Below are 12,688 nucleotides of genomic sequence, written 5' to 3' on the forward strand. Positions count from 1 at the left end.
GACCAACAATCCCAAGGTGGCGTTGGGTTTCTGGTTAATAAGTCCCTAGCTGATAACGTTGTGGAGGTGTCTAGTGTGTCGAACAGGGTAGCGTACCTTATCTTAAAGCTCACCGACAGGTATAGCCTCAAGATAGTGCAAGTGTACGCACCGACCTCGACACATTCAGACGATGAAGTGGAGGATATGTTTGATGACATATCAAGGGCCCTCCACTTCACTACAAAGACCCATTACACCGTTGTCATGGGGGACTTTAACGCTAAAGTGGGAGTACAGATTTGCGGCAAATCGGCAGTAGGATCCCATGGATTTGGAAGCAGGAATCATAGGGGGCAAATGCTCGTCAACTTCCTCGAACGTGAGGGGCTCTTTTTGATGAACTCTTTTTTTCAAAAGCAGCCCCAAAGGAAGTGGACGTGGCAAAGCCCCGACACTATGACTAAAAATGAGATTGACTTCATCATGACGAACAAGAAGCACATATTCAGAGACGTCTCCGTGATCAATAGGTTTAATACCGGTAGCGATCACCGACTTGTCCGAGGCTCTCTGAATATCAACTTCAAGGCTGAACGTTTCCGTCTGATGAAGGCCAGGCTCCGACCAACACTGCTCCAAACCATGACAGGATCTGAAACGTTCCAGTCAAATTTGGAGAACCGATTTGCCGCCGTGGAAACCACAACAGACGTTAACCAGAACCACGAAAATGTGGTTCGGATCCTCAGGGAGGAAGGTTCGAGATTCTGTAACATGCAGCGTAAGGGCAAGAAATCAAAACTTTCGGAAGAGACATTAGGGCTTATGAAGAGACGACGTGAAAACCCACCTGTCACTTCGTCAGCTAAGCGGGCTCTAAACCAAGAGATCAACAAGCACGTACGACGTGACCTCCGGTGCTCCAATACTCTTGACATTGAAAGAGCAATTGAGCTGAATCGGGGGTCAAAGGTGTTCGTACAATCTCTTGGAAGAAGCCACTTGACGAAGCTGACCACAACAAGTGGAGAAGTCGTTTCTTCGGTGCCCGCAGTCCTTTCGGAAGTGGAAAATTTCTATGGCCGGTTATACGCATCGCATGCATCTCGACCTGATCCCGGAAATGAGGATTCTAGAGCCACATTAACGCGCCATTTCACCGAAGACCTGCCAGAAGTCAGCAGTGGCGAAATCGAGATCGCTCTGAGACAGCTCAAAAATGGAAAAGCCCCTGGCGAGGATGGCATTACAACAGAGCTATTAAAAGCAGGAGGAAAGCCCGTACTGGGGGAGCTCCAGAAGCTTTTTAATGCCGTCCTGTTTGAAGGGAGAACTCCAGAGGCGTGGAGTAGGAGTGTTGTCGTCCTGTTCTTCAAAAAGGGAGACAAAACCCAGTTGAAGAACTATCGACCCATTTCCCTCCTAAGCCACGTCTATAAGCTGTTCTCAAGAGTGATCACGAACCGACTTGCGCGAAGACTCGACGAATTCCAACCACCGGAGCAGGCTGGGTTTCGGAGCGGATACGGCACCATAGACCACATCCACACAGTGCGGCAGATTATACAGAAGACCGAAGAGTATAATCAGCCCCTGTGTCTAGCATTTGTGGACTATGAGAAGGCCTTTGACTCGGTTGAAATCTGGTCTGTTCTGGAGTCCCTGCAGCGTTGTCAAGTAGATTGGCGATACATCCAAGTGATGAGATGTCTCTACGAAGCCGCTACAATGTCCGTCCAAGTACAAAATCAGCAAACAAGGCCCATACCGTTGCATCGAGGAGTGAGACAAGGGGATGTTATTTCCCCGAAACTGTTCACTAATGCAATGGAGGATATGTTCAAGACGCTGAACTGGAAAGGACGTGGCATCAACATCAATGGCGAACACATCTCTCACTTGCGATTTGCTGACGATATCGTCATCATGGCAGAAACGCTGCAGGACCTACAACAAATGCTGAACGACCTGGCTGAATCTTCTCTACGCATCGGCCTACGGATGAACTTGGACAAAACCAAGGTCATGTTCAATGAACATGTTCTACCGGAACCGATTGCGATACACGGCGCCGTTCTCGAAGTTGTTCGGAAATATGTATACCTCGGGCAGACATTGCAGTTAGGTAGAAACAACTTTGAGGACGAGGTGAATAGGAGAATTCAGTTGGGTTGGGCTGCATTTGGGAAGCTACGTCGAGTCCTAACATCGTCGATCCCACAGTGCCTAAAGACGAAAGTCTTCAATCAGTGCGTCCTACCTGTCATGACTTACGGAGCCGAAACGTGGACACTGACGGTACGGCTGGTCCACAAGTTTAAAGTCGCTCAGCGGGCTATGGAAAGGGCTATGCTTGGCATTTCTCTGAGGGATCGCATCAGAAATGAGGTAATCCGTCAGAGAACCAAGGTCATCGACATAGCCCACCGAATCAGCAAGCTGAAGTGGCAGTGGGCTGGCCATATTAGCCGAAGAACCGATAACCGTTGGGGTAAACGAGTTCTAGAGTGGAGACCACGCCTCGGCAAGCGTAGTGTAGGACGTCCTCAGGCACGGTGGAGTGATGACTTGCGCAAGACGGCTGGCAGGAGCTGGATGCGAGTAGCCGAAAATCGATCTCAGTGGCGTGCACTTGGAGAGGCCTATGTCCAGCAGTGGACTGCGATAGGCTGATGATGAAGAACTTATATAGAGCTCAGATGCTAAAGCAGCAAGTGCAAAAAATCATACTCGTAGAAATAGAAGTCTTAAACCAAGATATGCTACTGATAGCAAAGCAGTCGTATACTCTTGTATTTGTATGATATATCTACGCAAAAAAAACTTATGTTAGCCAAATCATAGATGAAGCAGCATTATTGTCCATATTTCTATATCCCGTGTTCATTTGTTTTCAGATATAAGAAGAACCTGAAAGCATTCTATATCGTACATCCCACATTCTGGACTAAGGTAAACTGAACCTTATTAACCTCCATTCCACATTTAACAACGCCTTCAAATATCTCATCTTCACAATCTACACATCTTCACCACACTAACTGATTGGTATCTCCTCACCTCAGATGATGACTTGGTGGTTCACAACGTTCATGGCTCCGGCCATCAAGGCGAAGGTACACAACTTGCCCGGCGTGGAGTACCTGTACTCTGTGATGGCGCGCGATCAGCTCGACGTGCCTGCCTTCGTTACTGAGTATGATATGACGGTGAGTGGGAATTTGATGGTGTCATTCATACACAGGTACATAAGAATTACAATAACGAAGGAGTTATTAATAAACCTGAGAATTCGACTGGTGTAATGAATGAGTTTTCAACCACAGAAGTGCTTTTAGTATGCCCTAATGTTTTTTTGACTGCTATTAACTTAAGAAGTCTTTTGGCAAAGCATTAGTTTGAGTGGGTCATGGGAGCAGCTACTGCTAGGTAAAATCTCGCGAGAACAGACTTCATATCCTGTTATTTTTAGATACGTTTTGACACTCGTATACCTACTTACCGAAAATCCCTGATTTTTTGTCAATATTCGCATAATCTAATAGACTGTAAAGTGAATTCTTAATTCTTACCAACAGTAGTCCCGAAACTAACCAATGTAGACAATTTTGTTCAGCTAGTGTATTTCTGTGTCTATTTTTAACACCGCTCGTTTTGTTTTCCAGATAAACGGTCTCCATTACTTCCAACCGGATACGAACAACACGTAAGACGCAGCAGACGTTCCTTAGCTATACATTCTGATTGTTATAACATGTTCCGGGCCTGTTGCCAACCTATCTCTGTGTTTCTAAATAAGAGGACGCTTTCAAATATTGGTTAGTGTATCTCACGCTTTACAATGACATGCTGGTCTCAGCAACATTTGTAATTTTACAAAGGTAACTGGGCAAACAGCTGTTTCAAGGTCTTAGGACAATATGTCGCAATTTTTACAGTCTTAATCTAAGCGTGCGCCGACTTCATAAAAGTAGTTTACGAACACCATCTAAATCGGCGGTAAATAAATTTGCTTGAATTTTATAATCGATTAGTAGGATTCCACAAAGATGTGTTGGCAACATTGCAATTTAAATTCGAGTGACCGTTTGGAATCGGACCAATGGACGGCGCGATACAAATCATTGGTGATTATCAAAATTGGTGATTCGTCTTTTTGATAAGGCCACTGTTATAGTCATTTTGTGGGTTATTTATTCAATGTTCGATAAAAACTTATTTAAAACGAATCTCTTGGACTAAATTGTGCAAATAATAAATAAGTCATTCTGATTATTTAATACTGTATTGTCGAAAGAATATGGCGTAAGAAAAATTGTAATTTGAGTAATGATAATTACAGATTCCTATCAGTGACATATCAGATAACTGTTGGGTCCAGAAATTCGAAAGATCGTAAGACTTAGATGTAGAATACGCCAAGAATAAAGGTATACTAACTGTTGATCAGAACAACCATTCTAATTAAACTAATTGACCAAAGACCTCGCGTGTAAATTGAACTTTAGCTAAAATATCAAACATTGAATAAACCCCACAAAAAGTTAAAATTGTTGAGAATATATCTTGTAATCTAGTATTAGCGGTGCATTTTATATTATTTAATTGTAATGATTAATATAAGACATATTATCGATCGTTAGATGTTCTTATTAACTGTATTTTTATCTCTTGCAACCCCGATATATCTATACCACCTATAAAGAATGGTACTTAGATTTTTTATATGTTATCTGTGTATTTAGTTGTGGAAGGTACGTGTGTGCTATTTTTTGTATAATGTACTATATTTTCATATAAAAATAATAGATTAAACAGACATTTTATTGATGTAACCTTTCTACTTAATATCTAATATTAAAGCTTACTGTGCTCACGAGTGATTATTGGGTGACAAGATTCCATGCAGTGAAAGATTTTGTTATTCTTACGGATGGTAACCCTGGTCTTGACAGAATGAGTAAAATAAGGATTGGCCTAGTGAGGTAGTCGAAGGTACAGTGTTGTCCTATTTTTCAGATGGAAACTTCCACATGCAGAGTAAGCTTATCTGCTCTTACATACTTAGTAGATATTATGCCTTATTATCACAATTATTTTGACTACTGATCGTTGTCACGCGGCCCCCATTTCTCTGTAACTTCACTGTTCAAGCGACAGGGTATTTGTTTAGCGAGTAGCAAAGGAAATGTTATTTTTAATAAAATAAATATCTTGTACCACGTAGATTTGGTATCACTACCGTTATAAAGTATAACACACCCATTCTCTACAATTAGATATTTAACAATTAATTTTTACATAAAGGTGCTTGATAATTTTTGCATATTGAGATTTTAATTTTTTACATAAATAGAGTTTAATATAGGCTTAATAATGGTACATAATGTTAGATATTGTAAATATGTATGCTGTTAAAGATTTTTGCGGAAGCAGTCACTCGTCTCGCACTACTAAAAAGTAGATTTTTATATAACGCTGTATGAGAAAGTCCGTTTGTACTAGCGGGTTAGATTTAAAAGGAATAATGAATTGGCAAGATAGTAGGGTTGTTTCATAAAGTATATTTGGCCTATAACGAGGTATCGCACGCAACTATTTTATTGCTGCTTTTAAATTCCATTGCCTAAGTCGAAGGTGGAGTAAGATAGAAATTGTAGCCTAATTGTGGCCAATAATAGGATAGAGAAGGCCAATGAGCGCTCAATAAATGGTAGTATTTAGTACAAATGACTTTCTCGAGATGCATGTGAGATTATCAGTGTTGAAGTAGTCGTGTGCATTGTGGTTGAAACGGCTTACTACCAACTTATTACTAGTCCCCATGAGCTTTGTTATTGAACAGGCAGGTTTGAATGTACCGATTGGTACTTATCGCAGTATGAACGGGTATTTTGGCGGCAAAGTTGGTGGTAGGGCCCCTCGTAGTGTTGCCAACGTTAAATATAATACACTGCCACTCGCATGTAGCGGCATAGCGACGCGCCTCGCGACGTGCCATAGTGTTCACAGTGATGTAGCCTTGAACTTTTAAAATATTTTTATAAAATAGAACATTTTTATAACAGGTTACTCGTTTCACGAAACCGTGGGTAGATTTTTGGGAGTGAAGTAGGAACGTATTCTAGTAGTGATTTTGCCAATTACCTCATAATTATGTATTTCTATATTGTTAAAAATGCTGTTGTTGTATAAAAATAGGAAGAATATAACATTTGTAACTTTATATTTATCGATCACGTAGTTTACTGTTTATGGCAAGGGGATGTTTCGTGGAACGGTTCGTTTTTCTTTGTTAGCCAAAATAATAAATAAATAGAACTACAAACATTTACAAAACTAATTTTGTTTTCAAATAATATTGTGCCACCACATTTGAGACAAAATTTTAAATGTTTCTTAATTCCGGTAGACTAAGGTTCTTGCTGAGAGATCTTTGTAAGCGGTACAATTATTTGCAATAAACTACCCAATGTAATGTTAATTTTATAGCAAATAAGTGTGCCGCAATCCGCAATAGAACTTATGAAACGACTGATTTGCGGGGTTTGAGGAGACAATCTGTGTGAATCATTACGAGTGTTAGTGTGTGCATGAAATTGCAATTTTTAATACAGTTATATTTGTAAGTGATCTTTCTGAAGAATATGTTAGTCTTCAATATTATTCGACGATTGTATAAGCAATGTAGAGCTGTGTGATGTTTATCGTGAAGGTGTGTGTAGGGTAGGTAGTTTGATAAAAGTTGCGGTGAAGAGGAATTGCTTTGTAATGTTCCGCTAGATGGCACTAGTGTGGTTTGAGATTGAAACATGCTTTGACTGAGCAAAATAGGTTCTTTTGAAAAGGAACAAGAAACAAAACAATTCTTCTACATCACAAATTGAATCCGCGTGAAAATAATGATGTTCTTTAGAGGAAAAGAACGTTAAAGTTTGAAAAGGTGTGTAACCGCTCTATATAAATTGTTCTTTTTCTATTGTTCGCACTAGAATACCTACCTGTGAGTTAAACAAGGCCTTAGATGTGTTAACTATTGTTACTTTCTGTCGTATCTTTGTGTTGCAAAGTCTATTGCTGTTGAACATTAAAGAAACGCGTGGTATTCGTAACGCTAATTATATATAGGAGTTATTCAAACAAAATGTGATCAAGCGAATGTTGGTTAAGTTTCATATTTTATTAATAAAATAGAGCATTAAATAGGCTATGTAAATATTTAACAAATACAAAATAAAATTATTAATTTACTAAGATGTTGTTTTATTTGCTCGTCGAAAACAAATAATTACCCATAAATGCAAAAAGCGCTAATGCAAAATTTTTGAAAACTGTGCGCTAGTGGTCGTTGGCGACTCTTACGAGATTCGCGCGATTCATGCCGTCGATTCCGATTGGTGTGCGTACATGAACAACCAACATGCAACCAACAGATTGGCGTTTTGCTACAACTGCCGCAGGACACCAGAACAACGATTATAAAAAAAAATGGTTTGGTAGAATTATTACGTTCTGCTTACTTCATGGAAATGAAACACATGTATTTATAATCATAGATCTATTTTTTTTAAAGATAATGTACAGGGTTGATATTGTATATAAATATTTTTAAATCTATATATTTTTAAAAATATAAAAAAGCGTGAGCGAAGCTATGATGACGAGCTGTCATTAATATCATGGTAGGTATCACGAAAGAAGTATAAATACTTTAGTTTCGAGATAAGATTAAGTAACTAAAATATGTTATTTGCCCAAGATAACACAATACCTTGACGTTTTTGTCCTAATTAAAGTTAAAAAACCATTTGATACGCAATGAATTATGAGAATAAAATCTCATAATTGCATTATTTAACAATACAATATTGCAATATTGCAATATACAATAATGCATTATTTAATAATCTCACAATCAATCAATCATTCAATCAATTGCAGATCTTTTGGGTAAAGTCACCAATTCAGAAATCTAATACTCATCTGAAGTTGTATGTGTACCCTGGCAAAGTGGTAATGATATGGTGGCCAACATGTGCAACAATATGGAAAGTTGGTACTCTGCTGAATCTAGTTACTTATGAACATTTTATTAGTTATAAGGATACAATTTAGTTACGCAGGATAATGGCATATGCTGTCTAATCAAGAAACTTTAAATGAAACAAGAAATGGGCACTTAATAATTTAATAAAAACAAAATATAATACAGTTTAATAATTATTTAGAAATTTGAAACCCATTAAGGATCTGGACTAGTATATTTAATATAGGATATTTGTTAGACGCACTCATTAGAGTGACTTTTAATACTGTTAGTACGTTGGACAGTAGGAATCCTCCGACAGCTCCCAGGTAGCATGGTATTGGCCACTTCTGCCATGGAGTATTCCAGTCTAGAGGTATGACCACAGCCCCCACCCAAGCTCCACAGACTGTCATCAAAGCATTGCTCACAAGCATCTCAATAATCGTGTCTTTTCCGTAATTTCTAACTCCAAATAACAACTGCATTGAAGACTCGACCCCAGTATGCAGTAGCAGCGGGAACACTGTCAATAATGTCAGTAAAGATGATAACATCAACGTCTCTTCGTGACATTCAAGCACGGGAGCGCCAAACAATATAATCCCAACGAAAAACGTGAACTTTACACACAAGAGGAACACAAAACCTCTCACGATATCTCCCGCGCTGTTCTTGCTAGCCTTGTTCTTCTTCCCGTGAATATCATTGCTGGAGTTTAAGTAGAATGATTTCAATAACTCAGCAACAAATATTAGAGCCAAAATGAAACACGATGATCCATTGCCGACTGAGTAAAGTATTCCTCTATACGATATAAATGTGATGATACTCGGTAAATAGATGCATGTTATCAAACTAGATATAGTTACTTTTCGCAGTTCCAATTGATTTTGTAGCGAAAACATGTCGCGTTTCTTATTTCTAGCAAAACATATAAATTCTCACTTCTGCGATTTCGTGTTTACAATTGACACTTGACAGGATCCAGCTGTCTGTACTGTACTGTCACTGTCATGGACATTGCCATAAAATATCTAAGCTCGATGATAAAATACGACTTGCACATTTTTTGTTTGGCAAGTGGATATCCAATTTATCCGAATCCAAACTTTATGTTTATTTTCATTATTTAATTTTATGTGAATAGAATATCATGATTTCTTATACAATTAGTAAGTTAAAGTCATTAAAATAATTTAACCTGTACTCGAAAATATTGCAAAGACAGGTTGCTACCACAAAAAATCCAAACCATAAATCCCCATCAATATGGCAACTTGAGATACAATCTGTCAGAACTAAATTCTTCGTGGCAACATTTTCTCTTACGAAATCAAAATAAAATTCTAAGTGAATGAAGTATATTCAAACGTAATCGATATGACGACACCAACTTTATAAATGAAAGGTGCCGTTGGCCGAGCCACCAGTTGACCGAATACTGTGAGACGTTCGGCTACAGTGCGAGCCAACGCTCATCACAAATCTCGTAAAGAAACATAATTTACAATACAATACAGTACTGTACATAGTGTCGCAAGTGTTTGGTGTGTCATTGATTACATAAAAAGTAAAAATGCGCTGCCCGTTCATAGGATCGTTGAACCAGGCCTTCGTAAAGAATTACGGGGCGACTCTTATGAAACAATACGGAAACTATTGCCCTATGATCACTCGCGGATTCCGTTCTCTTGGCATTGATGAAACCAAGTGTCCCTTCATTCAGCAGAATGTGGGCATCTCTGAGGCGCCCAAGGAGATGACCGAGGACATCACAGAGCCCATGCAGTCGTACCACTATGAGAAGTTCTTCCATGATCAGATCAGTGCCAAGAAGAGAGACTACTCGTACCGCATCTTCAGGAAAGTGTCGCGGTTAGCTGCGGACGGCGTGTACCCGCAGGCGCTGGAGGGCCCCGACAACCACCGCGTGACCGTGTGGTGCGCCAACGACTACCTGGGCGCGTCCCGCCACCCTGTCGTGCAGGACGCAGCTATCAACGCCATCAAGTCGTATGGTACAGGCGCGGGAGGCACCAGGAACATCGCCGGGAACTCTCAGATGACTGAAAAACTTGAAGCTGAAATAGCCCACCTGCACAAAAAACCAGCAGCTTTAATATTTAGTTCATGTTTTGTAGCAAATGATGCTACTCTATCAACATTGGCAAAAATTTTGCCAGGATGTTTAATCTTTTCCGATGCTGGTAACCATGCATCTATGATACAGGGAATTCGAAACAGTCGAGCACCAAAGCAAATATTCAGGCACAATGATCCAAATCACTTGAGAGAGTTATTGTCTCAATCACCAGCAGGCGTTCCTAAGCTAGTCGTGTTTGAGACTGTCCACTCGATGAGCGGAGCGATATGTCCTTTAGATGAAATGTGCAACATAGCCCATGAGTATGGTGCTCTTACATTTGTTGATGAAGTCCATGCTGTAGGACTATATGGTAAACATGGGGCTGGTATAGGAGAGGAGAGAGGGATACAGCATAAGATAGATATAGTATCGGGAACATTAGGAAAAGCATATGGGAATGTTGGGGGCTACATAGCTGGGTCTTCTCTATTGGTGGACACAGTGAGATCTCTGGCCCCCGGCTTTATCTTTACGACGGCGCTGCCTCCGCCAGTGTTGGCGGGGTCACTGGCCGCCATTAGACTCCTCGCTAGTGAGGAGGGCAGAAGTTTGCGAGGAAGGCATCAAGCTATCGTGCGATACTTGAAGTTGTCACTCCTGGTCGCCGGCCTACCGCAGTTGCCGTCAGTCAGTCACATAGTACCTGTTCCTATCACGGGCGCGGACAAGGTGGCTGCGGTGGCAGAGTCGCTTATGAAGCGCGGCCACTATGTGCAAGCCATCAACTACCCGACTGTGGCGCGAGGCGAGGAACGCTTGAGGTTCGCGCCCGGCCCCTACCACACACCAGAAATGATCGACAGTCTAGTCACTGCCCTTACTGAAGCATTCCACGAAAACAATATCAGTTTCAATGAGTTCATGAAGAATGGTACGTGCCGCGAGTGCAGCATGGAGTACAAGGTCGACATCGCCTACGAGGAACCCTTCAAATATACGCAGGTTGCATAGGCTGACCTTGCCATGACCGTTTCAACCATGACATTGGGCGCTTGGTATAATTAAAAAATATATGTAAGCTATAAAAATGTATGTTTATATTTATCGTTGTTCAATTGCGGTTCGTGGTGCATGTTAGGTTGAAATTAAAACGTGGTATCATGGAGTCAGTCATTTTATTTAATCCCAGTACTTGATAACGCCGTCCCAGCCTGCTGTGAGCAGTTTGCTGGGTTCGTGTGGGTGCCATAGAGACGTGATGCAGACGCCGTCGTGCGCCTTCCATTTCTTGTACAGTTTCGTGGTCTTCCAGTCCCAGATGTAGCACTTGCCGTCGGCATCGCCCGACACCAGGTAGCTGTAACAAGCAACAAATATCATGTAGGCAAAATTATATCATAAACTTGCTTTATCCTTACAATTAAAAACCGGCCAAGTGCGAGTCGGACTCGTGCACGAAGGGTTCCGTAAATTACAGTTAAATCAACCTATCTCAAAAACTATAAGAGATACTTTGATCAAACCAAAAATCGTTGAAAGAGTTAATTAGCATGCATCACCTCTATTTTTTTTAGAATTTTATACCCCGTAGTTATAAAAATAGAGGGGGGGGGACATACTTTTTACGACTTTGAGAGCTGATATCTCAAAAACCGTTCACTTTAAGAAAAATGTTTTTTAGAAAACTTTATATCATTTTAAAAGACCTTTCCATTGATACCCCACACGGGTATGTACATCGAAAAAAAAAATTTCATCCCTCAGTTACATGTATGGGGGGCCCCACCCCCAATTCTTTTTTTTACTATTTAGTGTCATATTTTTGTAGCGGTTCATACAACACATATTCCCATCAAATTTCATCACTGTAGTACTTATAGTTTCCGAGTAAATCGGCTGTGACAGACGGACAGACGGACAGACGGACATGACGAAACTATAAGGGTTCCGTTTTTGCCATTTTGGCTACGGAACCCTAAAAACGACGTCTTCAAAGTCAGTAAATAAATAAGGTATGTTGATAACACATCAATGGACTCAACATCCGCGAACGATAACAAGAGATCTTTTCAGAAATAGGATTAGGGAATCCCTAAAATCATTTTTGGAGAATTCTAAGAACAATAGGTTATAGTTCGGCCATTCAGAGAATGCGTTCCTGACACGTCGCGATTGAACTGACGACGTAACTTTGCAATGGCGTTGCAGTTACGATAAAAATATTTTTGCTGGTTGTTTACCGTTTTAACAATTGAGGAGCATTAAAACAACATTATTATATCAATAATCAATGAATGTAGTTACGTCGTCAGTTCAATCGCGACGTGTCAGGAACGCATTCTCTGAATGGCCGAACTATAGTCATCCATCTCTCAAAGGAAATAAAAAATAAACGAAACAGGTATAACAGCAAGTTTATTATTGTCGTTTCCTCGTATTGAGACGAGGTGGCAAAAAATACCGTTAGATATTTATTATTTAGTTTAGATTGAAACGAATCTTTCCCTTCCAATGTAATAGGTTTCCTACTTACCTAATTGAACATTGTTTACCTTAACGGGAAAAAGAGAGGTAGGTGGTCCTAGGTACTA

General features: G+C 40.2%; 4 protein-coding genes across 5 annotated transcripts in view; 2 read left to right on the plus strand and 2 right to left on the minus strand.

Moving 5' to 3' along the window:
* LOC124631877 (protein GDAP2 homolog) overlaps window positions 1-7,236 on the plus strand; it is a 119,941-nt gene extending 112,705 nt beyond the window's left edge. For both annotated transcript variants that reach the window (XM_047166513.1, XM_047166512.1), the window contains exons 10-12: window positions 2,880-2,934; window positions 3,048-3,191; window positions 3,648-7,236. In XM_047166513.1, the coding sequence (XP_047022469.1) occupies window positions 2,880-2,934; window positions 3,048-3,191; window positions 3,648-3,692 (244 nt within the window). In that variant the 3' untranslated portion in view covers window positions 3,693-7,236. The remainder of the gene's footprint in view (window positions 1-2,879; window positions 2,935-3,047; window positions 3,192-3,647) is intronic.
* A 918-nt stretch (window positions 7,237-8,154) lies between these two features.
* On the minus strand, window positions 8,155-9,016 carry LOC124632077 (phosphatidylinositol-glycan biosynthesis class F protein). Its single transcript, XM_047166736.1, has one exon. It carries the CDS (start codon window positions 8,914-8,916, stop codon window positions 8,203-8,205), a length of 714 nt encoding a protein of 237 aa, XP_047022692.1. The 5' UTR covers window positions 8,917-9,016; the 3' UTR covers window positions 8,155-8,202.
* Window positions 9,017-9,330: 314 nt separating this feature from the next.
* LOC124631651 (5-aminolevulinate synthase, erythroid-specific, mitochondrial) lies at window positions 9,331-11,262 on the plus strand. The gene has a single exon (XM_047166149.1). The coding sequence runs from the start codon at window positions 9,588-9,590 to the stop codon at window positions 11,106-11,108; it is 1,521 nt and encodes a 506-aa protein (XP_047022105.1). The 5' UTR covers window positions 9,331-9,587; the 3' UTR covers window positions 11,109-11,262.
* LOC124631650 (pre-mRNA-processing factor 17) overlaps window positions 11,256-12,688 on the minus strand; it is a 45,336-nt gene continuing 43,903 nt past the window's right edge. The window contains exon 11 of the mRNA XM_047166148.1: window positions 11,256-11,454. Coding sequence (XP_047022104.1) covers window positions 11,277-11,454 — 178 coding nt within the window. The 3' untranslated portion in view covers window positions 11,256-11,276. The remainder of the gene's footprint in view (window positions 11,455-12,688) is intronic.

This window comes from Helicoverpa zea, chromosome 7 (assembly GCF_022581195.2).
Source record: "Helicoverpa zea isolate HzStark_Cry1AcR chromosome 7, ilHelZeax1.1, whole genome shotgun sequence".
In the NCBI taxonomy this organism is placed as follows: Eukaryota; Metazoa; Arthropoda; class Insecta; order Lepidoptera; family Noctuidae; genus Helicoverpa; species Helicoverpa zea.

Excerpts from the sequence above, each read along its gene's own strand:
- LOC124631651 (XM_047166149.1), top strand. The coding sequence starts at position 9,588 with ATGCGCTGCCCGTTCATAGGATCGTTGAACCAGGCCTTCGTAAAGAAT.
- LOC124632077 (XM_047166736.1), bottom strand. The coding sequence starts at position 8,916 with ATGTTTTCGCTACAAAATCAATTGGAACTGCGAAAAGTAACTATATCT.